This window comes from Xenopus laevis, chromosome 9_10L (assembly GCF_017654675.1).
Source record: "Xenopus laevis strain J_2021 chromosome 9_10L, Xenopus_laevis_v10.1, whole genome shotgun sequence".
In the NCBI taxonomy this organism is placed as follows: Eukaryota; Metazoa; Chordata; class Amphibia; order Anura; family Pipidae; genus Xenopus; species Xenopus laevis.
The window spans coordinates 90,446,156-90,466,566 of NC_054387.1; the positions used below are offsets into that span (position 1 = coordinate 90,446,156).

The window sequence follows — 20,411 nt, forward strand, 5'->3', positions numbered from 1 at the left end:
ACGTGCACCAGATGGGGAAGTAGGAAGGAGAGAATGGGAAGGGCACCACACCGTATTCTCCCTGCAGTCAGCCTGCGCTCTTACTAGGTGCTTCACTCCTGCTCAAATCCATTGTGTACTCCCCAAGCCTCATTTAGAATATTCTTACTTTTAACCATCTTCTCTATTTCACTTGCCTAAAATTACATTTCCAAACTCAATGCTTATTGCATACCTCCCAACATTTGAAAAATGGAAAGAGGGAGAAAAAGTTGTGCCTCACGCAGACCACGCCGATTTTATAACCACCTTCTGATTACCAAGTCCATTTTACAAAATTTGGCAGGTTATGAAAGTTGAACACATTTTAGTGCAATGTTTTATGTGTTATAACAGTTTTGCTAATGAAAGTGACTTGCCCTTTAAGCTGCTAGTCTCATTTCTCCCAAGAGACCTGCTTATCTTTAATAGTTACAATTGTATCTTTGCTTATGTTACATTTTTACAAAGTATCAAAGCACAGTTGCTGAGTGTTTTGGGCTATCTGCCGAAAAGCCTCTTATTTTACTTAAAGGGGTTGTTCACCTTCAAACACTTTTTTCAGTTTAATTGGTTTCACCAGAAATAAAGACTTTTTCCAATGACTTTCTATTTTCTAATTGTGACTGTTTTTCTAATATTAAAGTGTAAAGTTTCATTTTTCACCTTTTAAAGCAGCTCGGGGGGGGGGATAACTGACTCTTTAACTGTTTAAATTGATACATTTTTCAATTCTATTCAGCTGTCTTTAATGAAACTGGGGGAGATTAGTCGCACAGCGACAAATCGTCTCTTCTTCGGGCAACTAAATGCCTTCCTGCCAGGCCCGGACTGGCAATCTGTGGGTTCTGGCAAATGCCAGAGGTGCTGCTATAAGCTGCCATAGAAAGTCAGTATTTAGTGGGTTGGTGGGGGCTGTTTGGGCCTCTGTGTGGGCTGATTGGGCCTCTGTGTACCTGAAATGGCAGGGCCTATTCTGATTCTCAGTCCGGACCTGCTTCCCGCCAGCTAGAATGTAAATCGCCAACAGGATGGCACTCAAAATGCTTTGTTTTCCCAAAGTTGCCTCACGAGGAAACTTCGGAAAGCCGATTTTGTCGCTGGGCATCTAATCCCAGTTGTGTGCCACTGCCCTCAGATGATACGTTTGTTAACTTTCTCTCTGCTGAGCAGAATCCCTGAGTTTCACTAAAGGCAGCTGTTAGAATTGATACAATAGTTGCTAATATTCCACAGATACTGCTGAGAAATGTATCGACTAATTGTATCAACTAAGTGTAGCAAATTGTCAACAATGCTCCTGGATCACTGAGCTGCCAGACTGACACACCACAGACACAAACATTAAACATAAAACAACTTACATTTTGGTAAAACAAATAAAAGTTGGAAAGTAACTGAAAATAGTCTTTATTTATGGTGAACAATCTGAAAACAACTCAACTGAAAAAAAGTGTTTGGAAGGTGAACAATTAAGTTTCAGAAACGTTGTCTCTTTTGCTGGCGTCAGTGCAGGAGATGAAAGAGAAACTCTGGACATGCTTGTTGAGCTCACAAAACGGGACAGTTAAGGGATTCAGTCAGTGGTATTGCAGATATTCACAAGCAATGTCACTGTTTATAGAGAAAGAGAGAGCCCTCATTCTTCCTGCTTGATTTTACTTCAGGAATTCCCCCATTCTCTATTGCAGCCATTTTTTTCTCAGTGAGCTTTGTTGGCAGTTTGTATTTTCCCTCCACACGCAGCTGCCTGCCTTTGGTCACTTTTCTGTCTGTGTCTCTTGTATTGGCTCCATTACCACAGCACTGAGAGGGAGGCGGGGCCAAAGTAGTCCCATTCAGGCATTGTATCGGCAACACCCTCCTCTCCCTGCTGTTGCACAGGAGTCTCTCCCTCCTCCCTCTCTAGTGACATACAAACTTCGTCTGCTCCTCCCATACTGCAGTGCCTGCCTGGGAATCCCGGCCCTGAGCCACACTTCTAACCGGGACCTTGTAAAAGCTTCTTAACCCATGCACCGTCGCAGCAGTCCCATTCAGCCCCGGAAATAGCTAAACAGAGCAGGATAATCCAGCCCATCCCGAGAGACCTGCCTGGAGTGGCTTCCTCATTCCACCTCTCCCCTCCCTTTAAACACACTCTCCTTCCTTCCGCCTCCATGGGGTTCCTACTGCTCTCTTGGGAGACTTTTAAACTACCTGGATAATAAAAAGAAAGGTTTTTATATAATATTTTTTCAGTTGTTTACAAAAACTTCTCATTAACTTTGTAAGAATTTGGGACCCAGCTGGCCATCCACCTGCATTTTTCTCCTTTTCTCAAATTAAGGATTGAGGCTAATTAATGAAACAGTTGCACTTGTTTTCCTCCATGGAGTAAACCTAATTATGGAGCATGCTGAGTACAAACTATAACCATTCCAAGGCTTTGCACCTGTTGCTCCCAGGAAACAACAACAACAACAGCAGCAGCAGAACAGACTGACACTTTGTGTGCAGGGATTTTGCAACTCTCTATTTTTTTTTAACCCTTTTTTTGTGCAAATCAGAAAAGGAATAAAATGAAAGTAACAGTTTGCTTTGGGAAGACTGCAATTGTTGTGCCTTGTAAAGATGGAAAGATGAGCGTCAGAGACCTAATCCAGCAAGCTGCGCAGAGATTCATCAAAGCCAAAGAAAAAGTAAGATCCCATCATAATGCAGACGTGACAGTTGTGATTTTATGTTATTGTGCAATGTATGTTACAGTTAATCTTGGCAGTGGTAACTTAAGTAAACTTGCAGGGTTTTTTTTTTCCAGCTTTTAAATATTTTATTGATTTGGTAGAATGGTGGAGAAATGGAAGGAAGTGGGCTGGTTAATAAAATATAAGTAAGTACACACAAAGTTATCTTAAAAAACAAACTTTTCTGGCTTTATTTCATATGCTGGTTACTGGCCTGAATGTAAAAAAAATATGCACTCCATACTCTAGTGCAATATATATATTTTGCTGCTGCGTCACTGACTGCAGCAGCAAAAAAAAAATTATTGTGAGGCTACAGTTGTATTACTTATTGTTTTTTTTTTTTACTACTTTCTTTCTGTTATTTATATTTCTGTCACTCGTTTAAACCACAGTCTGGTTTCTATGGCAAACTGGACCCTAGCAACAGAAATGCTGCTACTGAAATGTCAAACTGAAGAGCTTTGCTGAACAAAAAGTTAAATAATACAAGATAAAACATGTTGACCAATTGCAATTATTTTTGTTTGCGTGATACAAAAAGTGAATCTAAAGGTGAACTACCCCTTTCAATGAGTGTACAAATTCATTCCTAATTGATAAACTGATAGTTTCAAGAACATCAACCCATTAACTGGTGTGATTATATTCACAAAACAGGTGTGCATCATAATAGGAATCATAGAAAAAATTCTGGTAAAATCTGATTTGTGAAAAACTGCCTTGAAATAATAGTTCAACTGATTACAACCCCTCCCCAGCCCTAGTCACCTGTGACATACTAGCTAAACATGTTTGTCTGTTTGCATGCCATATCTGTGCTTCTCTGTCACTGGCCACTTAGTCCTATATAGTACATTCCAGCCAAGCAGGCTTATTTATTATGCTGTATGAAATTAAATTCGCCAGAAAAACAGTGTAAAAAGCTAAAATAAATGGAAAACTTATCAAGGTGTGTGATATTTGACACCATGTGAATGACAGATTTTCCATTGTTATTTTACACTGCTTCAGAACTTTGTAAGTAAGTTCCGGCGGAAGTTGCTGATAGAAAAAGCGCAAAAAAAAAAAATAAAATGCAATTTTTACGCCATTTTTGACACTGAGATGTGTGCCAAATTATTCTGCCATTTTTTTTACCACAAAATCTCCCCCTTTATGTTCAGTTCCAGTTCTTAGCAATTTCTGGGTTCATGACTTGGCTTAGTGGGTAGCTTTTCAGTATCTTTTTCTTCCTAGTTGAGGAAAGAAGTTGAACTTCTTATCTTTGGGTCTGGTATTTGTCTGAGCAGATGATACACTTTGTATGTTATTACTCAGTACTAATGAGTCTGGTTTGGTGTTAAAGGCAATCTGTTGAACTCCACGGAGCGTTGATGTCCAATTCGTGGCCATGCGAGGACACGCATGCAACGTGTCTGATGTGCAGAAGTTAATGGAAATGAACGTGAAATCACAGGTATAAACTACATTTACCCGACTGTCGGATGTAAACACCGCATGCTGCATTTTCATCCGACAGTAGGATACTTGTAGTTTGTACCTGTGATTTCACGTTCAGTTCCTTTAACTTCTGCACATCCGACACATAGCATGAGTTCAGCCCTTATTGTTCGCGCATTAGCATAAAGTGGTTTATTTTCAAAAGAGCCATTTGCAGCATGGAGGCCAGAGTGAATATTACTTGGATTACAAGTAAAATGTATGGCAAACATATTGCAAGTATCGTAGAACATTTTAATGTAAGACATTTTGAGAATGGTCCTCTTTACCTATTGGTTGTGTTTTTGTATGTAATCTGTTTGCTCAATGTACTCCTTCATTTATTATACAGTGCTGTGGAATATTTTGGAATATTTTCAGGCTTCAACAGAAAACACCATTGGAAATCATCTACTGCTACTTTGGGGGGGGGGGCCAACACAAAAGTGGAGTAGGTTGAAATTGTTGTTAGAAATATCAGAAAGCTTAAACTCTTTTTGAGATGCCATTTTTTTTTGCCATTCCCAAATGACATTTGATTTGAAGTACCAAATTATTCCAGTCCAGACCAATTATGCCAGCTTGAAAGTTGGTCTACGATTTTTAGCTGTATTAACATTTAGCTGGTGCTAATAATGTCCGATTCAGAAAGATTGTTACTCCAACTTTTTGATGGTGACAAAGAAAAACACCCAGATAATGGAATAGGGTGCTGTAAAAAAAGTTGATGTTCATGTGACTTTAGATTTATCGATCAACAATTTCTAGTGTAAACAATAATTTTACACCAATTAATGCCAAATATGCCTTAACAGCAATTTTGTGAATAAGTTTGAGAATAATTTGTGAATAGTCTTATCTGTAGGGGTAGATTGTTTCCCTTGAATTGAATCAACCGTGATGCATGAATTTTCAGGACCTGGGGTTTTCCAGATAAGGGATCTTCCCATAATTTGGATCACATACTAAAAAATCATTTAAACATTAAATTAAACCCATTAGGCTTATTTTGTATTCAATAAGGATTTATTATATCTTAGTTTTGTTCAAGTACAATGTACTGTTTTATAATTACAGAGAAAAAGGATATAATTTTTACAAATGTGGATTATTTGGATAAAATGGATAACCAATCCCATATACCTGTACAGTAAACCATCAATTTTACATGCCCTGATTTTAACTTTTCTCTCATTTTGCACCCTTTTGTGGTCCTTCCTACATATAGCGCATATAATATTTCCCTAATTTAAAATTTTCCCAGATTTTACACAATTTTTTCTGGTCCCCTGAAAACCATAAAATGGGAGTTCTAGTACATGACTACACTTTATAATCTCTTTCTCTATAAATATATATATTATATTTATGCAAATATATATGTATGTGTTTGTAATTACTGTAGTGAATTTGCTTTCTTGTCTATGTTTTATGATGTTATTTGATGATATATTATTCATGTGCTGCACATATCTGACATTCCACACTGCTAAATTAATCTAGGTTAATTACTATGAACAATTCCCATCACCACTTTATGCTCATTTGCGTAAGTGTAAAATTTGAGGAGATGAAAACTGAAACTCTGTGAACATAATACATAAAACAATGAAAAATATTGCAAAATAAGCCCTTAAGCACTACCTTAAAGCCTTGGTAGAAAAAAAGGACATATTTCATAAACTTGGCAAGTTAATTGTGCTTTTGAAAAATTAAATCTATAAACCAGGATCCTGGTTTTGTTAAAAAACAAAAAGATGTTTCCTGGCAATCTTAAGGGCAATGGCACTTGGCTTGTTTTGCTGCCCACATGATATCTGGCCATCTGGGCTTTATGGGAATGACCATCCAATAATTCAGGCCTTTCTTTATAATAGGTTTACCTGTATATCCTTTTACTTCATTTAGAATGCTTCCATACCACTTCAGTGGACCCCATTACTTTATATGATAAACTTGCATAGATATATAGTGTCTAATGAAAGGCATGCATCCATCAAATCAAACATTTTAACATAAACTACAAACTTTGCCTTTTATGCCTTAAAGGGGGTTGTTCACGTTTCAACACTTTTATTTTAGTTCATTTGTTTTCAGATAGTTCATGAGAAATACTTTTTTTCAATAACCTTCTATTTGTAAAAATGTTTCTAATATTGAAGTGTAAAGTTTCATTTATCACCTTCTTATCTCTTTGTAATGCAGCTCTGGGGGTAGTGGGGTCGCTGATTCTAAACGATACATTAGTTGATACATTTCTTATCTTTGTCCCTGCTGAGCTGAATCCCCGAGTTTCATTAAAAGCAGCTGTTATAAATGGAAATGTATTGACGAATGTAGCAAATTATAACAGCACAGTATCTGCACCTGGATTTTCTGAGCTGCTAGACTGAAACACCAGAGACTGGACCATTACATTTTAAACTTCAATTTCGGGAAAACCGTTATAGATATAAAATATGGAAAGCCACTGAAAAAGTCTTTATTTCTTGGGAAAGTGAACAACATCCTTTAATAGAAGCTTTTGAAAAAAAAATGTAGTGGCGCTGTAAAATTTGACGTTCAGAGGTGCTTTTTTGGCAACGACTGTTTTGTCTGTTGTTCCAATTGCTTTTGTAGGAAAGGTTTTTACAGTCAAAGGGATTTTGAGTGACCATCGTTAGAGAAGAAGAACTGTTGAAGATAATTGTGTAAAGAGGAAATAATAAATTTTGAATTATAAGTGTTTAATCAATAAACTGGGTCTCTCTTGGGCCCTCTAAAAGCTAAGTTTGGCCCTAACTGCCCTGTAATACCCCATAGATAAAGATAGAGTTTTTCATTTTTAGACTTACATAATACTGTGATATTGGAGAGGTCACATAGAGTTGAAAAGGTTGCGAATGTTAAATGAGGTCAGTGAACATAAACACTGACAAGCCAAATCCTACTCAAAATAACAAAAACCCAAAACTTTGTTTTTATTAAATATATTAAGTGTTTTCACATCATGACTCCTAGTAATTATATTACAAAAGCTTTATCAATAATGCAGTGTTTTTTCTTAAGATGTTTGGATTGCCCAATTTAGGGTGCAGATTTACTAACGATGAGTTGTGTTTTGAACAAAAAAATCGGGTTTTGAAGGTGAATTGTGGGTCAAAAATGTATTTGAGATTTTTTTATACCCCAACCCTGGAAATAGCTCGAATCCGACATCTAAGACTGTCAAGGTCATGTAGAAGTCGATGGCAGAGGTCCCTTGAACCATTTGAAGATGTTTATAGCTTTTGTGATATTCAAGCTTTTTTAGTGGGTTTCCCTTGAAAACTCTTTTCTGGGTTTTTAACACGGAATTCGCCGATTTTTTGTCCTAAATCAGAAACCATTCAAATTGTGAGATCATTTTGAGTTCATTTGAGTTTTTTAAAAAGCTCACGTAGCTATATAATTCGACCTTTGATAAATAACCCCCAATGAAAGTCGGCCAGATGCTGATCGGGAAAGGTAAAAAATCGTGTTGGGTCACAGCCAAATTTGTTTGTTGATGCAGTCCCACGATCTAACAGCCTGTATTGCCTCTATTCTAATCCGATCAGCCCGATATCGCCCACCCACTTCTTCCTGCTTTGCAGCTGTCTTGGTTTCCACTGACTGGTTACCAAGCATTAACCAATCAGTGACTTGAGGGTGGGGGCACACGGTCCATAACTGTTGTTTTTGAATCTGAGCTGAATGCTGAGGATCAATTGCAAACTCACTGAACAGTTATGTCCCATGTGGTCCCCCTTCAAGTCACTGACTCAGAGTTAGAGAGCTGAAAAGCAGGAAGTAGTGTTCTGGCTATTATATTAGACATCCAGTCACTCCAGCCTTTATAGATTACAATTTGCTAACTAACTATGTTAGAAACATTTTTTATTTTGCACAGCCTTTCTATTTATCCAGTTTTTATTTTTACACTGAACTGTTTCTTTAAAGGAGTTGTTCACCTTTGAGTTAACTTTTAGTATGATACCAGTAAACCCCCGATTCTCTAAAGAATCGTTAATGAAAGAATGGTAACAACAGTGAGGCAGCAAAATGCGATGGGTGCTGATTCACTCTGCATCCCCAGGCAGCAACTGGCGACGCTAATTTGTGGGGATGTAGAGTGAATCTGTGCCTATTGCTTGTTATTACCTATCTGCTATTAGAATTCTTAAATTTTGAGTTTATTGGTAGTAAAGTGTTACTGAAAAATTTCTTTATAAACAACATTTTTTGTGAAAATGTTCTCCTGTCCTTGAATGAGTTCTCCCTGGTGAGCTGTACTTAAAATCTTGACTTTAACATCAGATGAACGCTGCACTCTTGAAAATGCAACATAAAGTTGACCATGACCAAACACAGGCTCAGATAGGTAAATGCCGACTTTATCCAATGTTTGTCCTTGTGATTTGTTGATTGTCATGGCAAATGCAGCCTTAATGGGGAATTGTCGTCGTTTAAGTTTAAAAGGTAATTCCTGGTCAGAACTGGTAAGGTCAATTCTGGGAATCAAAACAGTATCACCGCTATGGGATCCTGTAAGCACTTCTGCCTTGATAACATTTTGTCTCATGCTCTTCACAACCAACCGTGTACCGTTACATAAACCTTGCTTAGTGTTAAGGTTTCTTAACAGCATGACTATTGTTCCTACTTTGAGTATAAGATTGTGTTGTGGTAATCCAGCAGGGTTGATAGTGTTTAAATATTCTAATGGGAAATTAAGTTTCTCACTTTCGTCTTCAAAATCAATACAGTCAGTACTCAGAAAGACACAGCTTTGTCCAGGAAGTAATGCAATCACTTGGTTGTTTATCATGTCAACATCAATATTTTTTGGAGATAATATAGCCCGTTTTGCTAAAAATGGCCACCCACGCAGGTACGCAACCGGTTCCCCTCCTAGAGTGACGCTAGCGCCGCCATTAGACAAACTTGCAAAGGAGTAGCAAGATGGCCGACGCTTATACAGACTTTAGTGGGCGGATGACAAACTCGCAGAGGAGTAGCAAGATGGCCGACACTTATACAGACTTTAGTGGGCGGATGACAAACTCGCAGAGGAGTAGCAAGATGGCCGACGCTTATACAGACTTTAGTGGGCGGATTTGGCAGTGGGCGGATGACAAAGTCGCAGAGGAGTAGCAAGATGGCCGACGCTTATACAGACTTTCGTGCAGGTACGCAACCGGTTCCCCTAGTGTGACGGTGAGCGCATCTGCCTCCCTAGATCCTAACCTTCCAGCGGTCGCCGCCTGAGTGAGCAGGAAAGAAGAGGCGGCGGGAGGCAGAAGGAGACGGTGAGCGCATCTGCCTCCCTAGATCCTAATCTTCCAGCGCATCTGCCTCCCCGATCCTAACCTGTTCTGATCCTAACCTTCCAGCACATCTGCTAATCGAAGGCCGCATCTATGTCTTTCGGCTGAAGTTGCGCGCGCATCTCATAGATCCTAACCGAAGTTGCGTGCGCATCTGCCTCCCCTCCACTCGGGACATAGATAGGCCTTCGATTAGTATATAGGATAGAGTGATATCAATTTTGCAATTGGTTTCCGTTCTTAATTATTTGTGGTTTTTTAATTATATAGCTTTTCATTGAGCGGCTCTCCAGTTTGCGAAACTAGCAAACTGGTTGCTAGGCCCAAATTGCCCCTAGCAACCATGCACTGATTAGACTAATAAACTAGAATAGGAGAGGGTCTGAATAGAAGATGAGTAATTTAAAGTAGCAATAACAATTCATTTGTAGAATTACAGAGCATTTGCTTTTAGATGGGGTCAATGACCCCCATTTAAAAGCTGGAAAAAATTAAAACACTATAGAAAATAATGACCAGTTGAAAAGTTACTTAGAATTAGACATTCTATAATATACTAAAAGTTAACGTAAAGGTGAACCACACCTTTAAAGGGAAACTCCACAAAAACCATAACCTAAGCTTTTTGAAAAGTAACCATAATTTCAAACAACTTTGTAATATACACAATTTAAAAAATATGCAGACTTTTCATTATTTTTAATGGTTTCTGACAGTTCCCTAAGCCTAGCCCACTCCTCTCCTGCTGATCTCTCGGACTACTTTGCTGAGCTGCCTGACTACTGTTATTTTGTATCAACAGCCAGCTGTACTTAGCCTGCATCCTCCAAACCCCACAATTCCCTGCACACGTGATTTCAATAACGAAAGGAACATCACAGTGCAATGCATGCTGTCTTTAAGCTGTGGAGTAGTTGCTACAATTTGTAACATCAGTGTTTTAGTCCTTCTTTCCCTGCCAGGATTTAAATGATGCAGAAAGAGAAGAACTGATAAAAACATCTGGATTTCAGCATAAAAAATTGCATTTATTCTTACTTTTTGAAGAAACAGGTAACTGTGATGGATATATTAGGGGTTTCTGTGTTATGTGGGCGTCTTTATCAAATTTTGGTTTGGAAGCCGGAGTTCCCCTTTCATAAAGTTAGGGAGTATGCTTACTTTGCTTAGTATTTCTGATAAGAAAAGTATCAACTAATGTATCAGTTTAAAGTGATGTCAACAGATTTGCTTTTGGTAAACTTGAGATGGTGAGTAATGAAACGTTTAGGGTAAGAATAACAAAAAAATAAACAAATTAGTTATGTCTAATGTACTATTTAACAACAATGGAACGAAAAAAAGTTTCTCAAAGGTCAACTTTCCCTTTAACTTTGCCAATGAATGAGGATGAATACGTTCATTGTTTGACAATCTCTTACTGCACGTGTGGGAGATGACAACCCTGGGACTAAACGTAAGTTTGTTTCTTCAGCGATGACAGCTAACATACAAAGCACATAGCAGAAATAGTACACTGTACCTCTCAACTAACTAAAAATACAATGGTAAAAATAAAGTCACATTCATTTATGTATATAGAGAATAAAGCCCCTGTTGTAAAATGTAATAATTTTCTGTCAGGGTAGAACATCGTCTGATCTGTTCTTTTACTACTTTATTTAAACTGAAGGTTAGTGGCAGAACGGGAGATGGGCATGTCCGTTCGTTAGTCCGATATTGCAGGTACAGTAAATCTGCACGTCTATGTCCAGCTTAAGGCAGGGCAAGTGCCTGCAAACTGAAATAAGCTTTATGCATCACAGCACATAATGGGTTAAACAGCTTTCAGATTTCAGGTACAGGCAAGCAAATCTTTAGAGCAAGTTACATAAGGGGTTAAGTATTTCCAAAGTCCAGACAAAATATATTGCTGCACTTTTTCTCAACTCGGGGTCCCACCACAGATGAGAAACAGTAGAGTAAAACTAAGCCCAGGCATCATGACCATTAGAGAGGGAAACCACTGTGAGAAGTAATGGCAAGGGAGGTAAACATTCAGTTATGCCAGCAGCCTGTCCAGTCAGGTGAACACAAACAGGCAATGGTAGTGGGTCAGACTGAGGTATTTAAAGGCAACAAATAAGGAAGGCTTTACCATTGAGTTGTATGTGTTGATAGGGCTCTATTTATAATAGAAGCAGCTGAGGACCCCATGCCTTGCAGCTGTACTCAGGATGGTCCTTGGTTTTCTATGTGAGGCCGGCTCGTCTTGCCTTCTGAGCCTTCAGACTAGCCATCTTGCGAGACTGTAGTCCTGCCATCAACCTTGGGCCTGACATTTTGCTGTCTGTGGCTAGCATCCTGCCGCTGTGACAGTCCCCACACTCTTTGGATGGTCCTGCTTCTGATCTGGGTTGCCCTACTGTTCAATCTGCTATAGGTATAGAACCTATTATCCAGAATGTGAGGCCAAATATGTTCTTTTTGCGTAAATATAAGGAATCTGTATATGGCGGATGTACATTATGATGAGAACAGGTAGTTAAAAAACACCTATCTTACCCATGCCTCATATTAGTAGCTACTGTATATGAGTGTTGCTATCATCACCACTATCATAGTGCACTCATAGAAGTGTTTGACAGTGTGTTTTTGGGCTGTGCTAATGTAGATTATGAAGGAGAATATGCCAGGGTACCAACACATGTAGAGTGATTTAAAACATCTTCATAACAGTATCTGTGTGATAGTACTTCAGCATCTTTCCTAGTTTTTTGAAATTCCTCTTTATAGCTTATACAGTAATATGTTTCAGGATCTACGTCCAGCATATGAGAAAGAGCCTGTGAAGCTCAAAACATGTTATTGCCCCATCTTTTGAATGTTCTCCAATGCATACATTTGTTTAAATAAGTAATCGAGTGTACAATATATGAAGTGTCTTAGAGAGCCAGGAGGGATTCTGAGAGATGCCCTAAATAAAGATGCCAATTCTAGATCACTTGACCTTTACTAAAATAGTGCAAAATGCTAAAGACTAGTATTATTTATCATGTTTGTACCCAAAATGCAATATTATCTAGCGGTTCCAGTATAAATTATTGAGCATTTTGTATGTTACAAACGTAGAGTAATAGTGATAGGGTCTCTAAAGCTCACCATACCAAGAAACCACAACAGACCCTTGCAGTTCACCTGGGCTGCCCTGTCTCATCTGTTTTGCTCACTTGCTTTTGAAAATCAGGTCAACAGGCAGTTAGTTCTTTGAGATGTAGATCATACATGTATTATTTATGACACTTGATTTGGAGGACGTAGCTGAATGATGTAAATGGAATACAAGAGAAAGGGAGCTTTTTTTGACCTGTTTTGATAATTATTCAGCTGAGTAGCATATTTTAGAGCGGATCTCCTCACCAGTGATCAGGGAAATCTTTTCAATTTGCACAACCATGGAGGCATCGTCTTGGGTGTTATCTTGTATATTTACCCCTGACACTGTAATATTCATTCACTTGGTGTTTATTGCAAGCATTTGGGCCTAGAATAGAAATGCATAATTTATGAACCTAACCAATTACAAACAGCAACTGATTTAATTTTTTACAATACAGTATTCAAATTTTTGGTGTAATCCTTGACAGTTTTTTGCTAGAAAACTGTGTGTTTATTTCGTTACCTTACATTCAGCCTAATTTTGTAGTATGTTCCTTTTAACAAAAAAACTTGTGATTGGTATTTTAATAATTTACCCCAACAAAAACAAACAGAGGGAAGGCCAAATCTCATTGTATTATGCAATATAATTTTCATCTTGACAATGGTGGTCCAATTTAAGAGCTTTTCGAGGCAAATCAAATGTCATTAAAATGCTTAGGATTAAAGATCAAGAGAATGGTGCAAATGTAGATGTGGTGTGTCAGAGAGAATGGTAAGAATATGCAGAGTTGATGAGTGAGTATGCATATTGGATACAATTGATTGGATTGGATAGAATGGCCAGAATGTATGAAAAATTGTATGCTAGTGATGTCCTGGATAAAAATGTGTTATAATAATGCTAGAAGCTAAACACTTTTTAAGACATAATTTTTAAGGCAGCTGGAGAGCAGGAGTTTAATGTTTACGATATGGAGAACAGAAAAACAAATGTAATAGCCTAAAGCAGCCTTATGCACACATGTAATAGCTGATATTAATGCCTGCTTATCTTTTTAAGTTACACTGTATGATGCTCATTATCTAAATTAGAAGGCAGCTATGTAGGGTTGTATATACCAATTAATCTGAATTTCGCTCTAGCTAAGTTACATATCAGATTCCTATCGACGAATCCCATATGAATTACTAACTGCTGCTAGACTAGGATTCTACATTTTTGATTAATATTCTGCCTGTGTTTCAGTTCGTCCAATTTGTAACACAGCACGTATAAAATGTGAAAACACCCAAGTTATTCAACATTTTGACTTGAAAACATATAGTACAGGACATTTTTTTCCTGCACATATTTGTTTATAAATGTAATAAAATTACATCTGTGTGAGTGAGTTCTCCCAGCACCTCTAGAGAGACAGGTTGGAGTTCCAACGTTGATTGTGAATGGCCACAGGGCAACCCTACTACAGTATGACATAATATAAGTGAGAGGGTTTTAGCATTTTGTGCAGGCAGGTCCAGGTAAAGCCTTAAGGGTCAGGCCACACAGGGCGTTTTGGGGAGATTTGGTCGCCTGGCGACTAATCATCTTGTTTTTGCGGTGACCGATCTCCCCAAGCGCCTTCCCTGAATCTGCGCTGGCTGAAATGAAAAAAACGTTAGCGCTAATCACACGTGGCGATTTGTTTTCCGAAGTCTCCCGAAGTTGCCTCACGAGGAAACTTTGGGCGACTTCGGAAAATTAATCGAATCGATCTCCCCAAAACGCCCTGTGTGGACTAACCCTAATGCTTGTTTCTAAGTTCAGTAATGAAAATATATGATGGAAGGGCTATGTTAGCCAAAAAAAGATAATAGGAGTGTGTCCCCTTGTGATTATATAAAAAAAAAAGATTTTATTCTATTGCCATTACAGATCCCCAGCCATCAGTAGGCTAAATTTATTTATTTATTTCAATAAATTTTTATTGAATATAGCAAAAAAGTTGTACATAACATTATTACCACAGAAGCATCTCTAATACACATTGGTAAACAGAGCATATCAAAGGTGACACAGAAAATCACAGTTGGTATTGAGATATTAACAGTAGAACAACTACAATTAAATGTACCATAAAATACACAATAGTGAATATCCCTATTCAGATATTTTAACTGAAGATATGTACAAAAATTTCATTTATCTATATACTTATATTCTTGACTAGGTAGCAGCCAATTGGTCATAATATCCCCAAAATTATTTTGAGGATCGTATCTAGCCACATCCATAGTCGTCTTTTTGATGATTGGTCTTAAAACTCAATTAATAAATTAGAACAGCCCAATTTGGCTCACAATATATTTATAGAAATTTAGACAGTCCCATGAAACACCTACTGTCCCAGATTCTGTTTTTGTTGGCTGAAGCCTATTCCAGAGCTAGGCACTATTCCACCCATAGCACTGGCTGCCCCCCTTATTTCTCTCTATCTCCCCCTTCTAAACTTATGCCAATGTTATTTAGTTTAGGGGAGATTTCCTCTATACATTGTGTGTGTGCTGGAGTAAAATACCAGCTAAAGGATTAACTTGAACATGCTGAGATCGACGCAAGTATTGGACATGTTCAGAAAAGGGATGCAGACATTTTAATAAAACTGCAACCCTTCTACTATTGCATATGAGGATCTTGCCTCTTTTGCCTATCCCTAGATCTAGCCCTGGACTGAAGTACAAGGCTTTGGAGAGTTGCCTGATAGAGTATGCTTTCATTAGTGGTGGTCTGAGCAATAACAACATGTGTAATTGAAATATTTAGCACGATATGTACAGTGTGAGCTTCTGGCATCTACGACATTGTCCTTTTGCATACATTTTCACTATTGTTTTGAATAAAATCTTTGGTTTTTGTTATTTCTTGGACTAAACTGTGCAAAGACTAAGTGAAAGCAGCTTCACTTCACTTACAAACAACTGTGGGAGAAGGAAGATGCTAAATAAACAATTGCCTTCTAAACTATGGTTTGTTGGTCTTGGTGCTTATTTGTACATTGATAGAGAGGAGGTTGAAAGAAGTACAAAACGTTAACAATAAAGTCTCAAAATGGCATTGCAAACCTAAGTGATGTGCCTCAGGGTTAGATATAGGGGCCACTTTGATTTGTTTATTAATTACGTAATCACTTAAAGGACAAGGCAACCCCTTCAATGATGATTTACCACCAGAAAGAGCAGTTCTAAAATAAAGCACAGGCACTTAACATTTTTGCAAAGAGAGCACACAAACCCTGCATAGCTTAAATTTACCCACAAATATGTCATTGCCATGGAAGTCTGCCGCCTCAAACAAACCATTTGCTTATAACCATGAAGGAAAATGTAACTGCATGTGGATAAAGTATAAAAAAAAGTCAGTGTGGACGTTGACTTCAGCATCATCTGCTATTTGTCGTCCCTCTTCATTGCTTCGTCCAATATAATACATCACTGTATCCATGGAGCCTTGCACACCCCAACAACATCTTTTTGATTGTGATCCAGAGGCCATCTTAAAGGAGAAGGAAAGCTACAGAGGCATTTTATTGCCAATAGATTAGCTGCAATAGTGCAAGCTAGAATGCTATATTTATTCTGTAGAATGTTTTACCATACCTGAGTAAAAAGCTCTAGAAACTGTCTGTTTGTTTAGGATAGGAGTTGCAGTATTAATGTGGTGTGACATCACTTCCTGCCTGAGTCTCTCCCTGCTCTGGGCTCAGATTACAGCAGAGAAGGAAGGGGGAGGGGAAGAGGAGCAAACTGAGCATGCTCTTGCCCAGGGCAATGAGGTTTAAGATGAAAACAGGAAGTCTGATACAGAAGCCCATGTGTACACAATAGAAGGAAAGAAATGCAGTGTTTCTTTTGACAGGGGACTCAGAGCAACATTACTTTGAGGGTTTACTGGTATATTTAGGTGGACCTTTCTGATAAGGCTTACTTAGTTTTAACCTTTCCTTCTCCTTTAATGATGATAGTGGAAGACGGTGGGTACAATCTTTGTGGTCAAAATTTTAGACAAACAAACAGCATATACTTTAAGGTTTTTTCAGCAAAAATAATATAGTTATTCAGAGGGGGACAGGTGGCCTTCTAACAGGACACATCATGCTGTGAGGGGTTTCTTTGTCTTTCTGACCCTTTCTCTAAAATATCTAATGTATATGGCAGTAGAATCCTGGCTAGATTGAATAGTTCTGAACAGTGGCAAGCACAAACATATTACTTTCAGTGCCCTACCCTATGTAATTTATAACCAAATAAAATAGGTCCCAATGCAGCACCCTAAGTAGGGTAGCCACCAGTTCCATTTTTTTCCACAGGCTGTCTGGTTCAAATCAGCTGCCCCCTACATCACCCGCTCCTCCCCCTTTCTGGGATGCCTGCTGACAAAAGGTGGCAACCTAAAGCGCTTTGCTTAGGAAGCAGTGCCTATGAGAAAATTCATAATTAATGTATCTCTGTATTAATATTTCAACCAGTTCACTATTCATGTAGATAGTACCTGGCTCCTATTATGCTCCTGCATGTGACATATGATTGGTCAACTGGCCCTTGAATCTTACAATACGCAGGCACTTTTTACTCCCAGTGTGAGTGGCAGAGCACTTGCTAGGATGCTTTTCTTCAAAACATAATCTTATTTCCCCTTCCGGAGTGCTGGGTCTGTTAAAGGAGAAGGAAAGGTTAAAACTAAGTAAGACTTATCAGAAAGGTGCACGCAAATATACCAGTAAACCCTCAAAGTACTGCTCTGAGTCCTCTGTCAAAAGAAACTCTGCCATTTCTTTCCTTCTATCGTGTACACATGGACTTCTGTATCATACTTTCAGGCTTCTGTATCAGACTTCCTGCCTTCAGCTTAAAGGGATCCTGTCATCAGAAAACATGTTTTTTTCAAAATGCATCAGTTAACAGTGCTACTCCAGCAGACTTTTGCACTGAAATCCATTTCTCAAAAGAGCAAACAGGTTTTTTTATATTCAATTTTGAAATCTGACATGGGGCTAGACATTTTGTCAATTTCCCAGCAAATGGATTTCAGTGCAGAATTCTGCTGGAGCAGCACTATTAACTGATTAATTTGGAAATTTGTTTTTTTCCCATGACAGTATCCCTTTAAACCTCCTTGCCCCGGGCGTGGGCATGCTCAGTTTGCTTCTCATCCCCCCCTTCTATGGTGTAATCTGAGCTCAAAGCTATAAGTGAGCAGGAAGTGATGTCACACCAAGCTAATACAGCAGCTGTTATCCTAAACAAACAGAGCTTCTAGAGCTTTTTGCTCAGGTATGGTAAAACATTCTACAGAATAAATAAAGCATTCTAGCTTGCACTATTGCAGCTAATCTATTGGCAATAAAATGCCTCCGTAGCTTTCCTTCTCCTTTAAAGCCTCTTTTAAAATGATATTGTAAAAATTGGGCAGTGTTATGGAATATCTATTTAACTCTTCTGGTGCTAAAAAATGATGGCTGTCATATTTCCTTACAAGTAACATGAAGATACAAAGGTGGAAATGTTTTGCTTATTATTTAGTAGCAAATGAAAATAAATTCTCAGAGGGGCGCACAGTGTGGCTCCACTGTCACTGCTGCCTGTTGAGTTTTAATTTCAGCATGTCAGACTAATTTGTTCATGCTTACTGTAAATTTTCAAAAAGATCTCTATTCCAGAAGTCAACCATGACTTCGAGCAGCACTGGATCCTTTCCAAGTCTCTATGCTGTAAGTGCAATATTTTTCGTTGATTTATTTACTCCCAAATAACAGGCCATGCTGGATTGTAGGTGTAGTAATTACACCCTGGCAAAATAGTAAATAAATGCTAAAGGTCCATAGGCAGTGAGCGATGCATCTAAAATGTGAAAAAAGTTAAAGGCCACTTTTGCCCAGCTGTGCATGAAAAAAAAAGTACAGTACATATTTGCTGGTGTTTCAATACTGACTGGCGAACAGTACATGGGGGGGGGGTTTAAACAAAATATGGCCCTTTTTGCAGCAGGTGCAATTGACATTTACAATTTAATTAACGTCTAATGAAGATATTGACCTGTGAACTGTTAATTTTCGTTCTTATTTTTAATTTTTTTTGGTTTGGTAAATCATGGCTGCTGTTGCAGTGATATTTGGCTTGGGGAAAGTTAAAAGACTGAATCACTGATGTATACGTTTTCTCTGCCCTGATGCTGGGCTTTGGGATGGGGCAGAATTTTATTCTTTACATGGCAGCTTTGAGCCGGGAAGCTTTTAAAGTCAAAGAAGATAATTAGGAAAAACTTTGTTCTCATTTTATGCAATGTTTTTTATTCCATTTTACCAGTAAAGATATGCCCATGATATGCCTAGAACATTTATAAAGATGCCATGGTTTATTTTGGGGGGTTTTTTTTGTCTGTCACCGTTTCTTTTACCTTGTATATCCTTTCTGCTACCTACTGTGAATGTAATCCATTCTAAACTTTATAATAATTAAACACCCTTTTATTTGTATTGGTGCCTGAACTTTATTTAACATTGACATTATTGCAAACTGGTTTTCCCTGCAAGATCTGTTGTTAGATTTATCTAGTCACTTCTGCTATGAGATTAATAAACTGTTTGTAAATGTTAGTAACTGTTGTAAATGTTTCCCTGTTATTATTGCAGTTGACAGAATTGTGGCATTCAAGTGTGCTCAGTGTCACTTACATGCATAGGGTTGCCACCTCACCCCTTTAAAACCAAACACATATGGAATACACAGCCTGCATGGATCATTACCAATTCATTTAAATCAGTTCATTCTGCAGAGTGCTAAATGAATTGCAAATTAGCGATGCAGGCTGTGGATTCCATATGTGTTCGTGTTTAAAGGGGTGAGGTGGCAACCCTTCAGATACACAGTCACTCCAAACATTTTAAATGCTCTATATTATTATGTATATACATTTGTCGACTTTTCTAGCACCTTCTTGGAAAGATGCAATAATGTTATAAGGTGGAATACATGGCACAATTTGAGCACTAAAGATAAGTGACAAAAGCAACAGAAATTAAAGGGCAAAGTTGAAAGCAGCCAAAAGGGCAAGCACAAGAAACAGAATGAAAGAAGAAATACAAAGGGAAGACATAAGAAACTTGGAAAGAAATACCAAAAGAGAAAGTTGCAGAGAAGTGAGCATTTTGTGCCATAAAAAGAAATAGCACAGCTGGAAGTAAACAGTTCAAAAACAAGTGAAAACTCAATGCAAACTGAGAAAATTAAGTAACAAAAATGTTTTTGACAGACACCATTCATGAAATGGATCGTATTTTGTCTCAAAATCTTAAATATTGATATGATCTTCACTCTCTTCTTTTGTTTGCAATAAAAGTGTCAACTTATTGTCTGTTGGTTCACTTCTGCACAATGCTGCTTAATCTTTGTAATGTACAGTATCAGATCTTCTCTCACAGTGACTCTTTTCTCACATAATCTCAGTGACAAACAGTGTCCGCTCTTCTCCTACATCTTGAAACCTATAGCGGCCCTATAATTAGGTGCAATTAATACAGTAAGTATTTAATGATAACGGCATTGTGTCCCTGAGCTGTCATAGACATTTCACTTGTGAAAAAAAATATAACATAATACTTTTTTAACATATTTATCATTGGTTAAATATGGTCATGTTACACATGGCCAAGCCAGTTCTACCCATCATAGGCCATATTTA

At 38.1% G+C, this 20,411-nt stretch overlaps 1 protein-coding gene across 6 annotated transcripts in view; it reads left to right on the forward strand.

Moving 5' to 3' along the window:
- The first annotated feature begins 1,583 nt into the window (after positions 1-1,583).
- LOC108701460 (partitioning defective 3 homolog B) overlaps positions 1,584-20,411 on the forward strand; it is a 653,761-nt gene continuing 634,933 nt past the window's right edge. Inside the window, exon 1 of one of the 6 annotated variants that reach the window (XM_018236176.2) lies at positions 1,584-2,699. In XM_018236176.2, coding sequence (XP_018091665.1) covers positions 2,580-2,699 — 120 coding nt within the window. In that variant the 5' untranslated portion in view covers positions 1,584-2,579. The remainder of the gene's footprint in view (positions 2,700-20,411) is intronic. The other 5 variants (XM_018236179.2, XM_041576955.1, XM_018236180.2 and 2 more) reach the window with 5 other exon arrangements.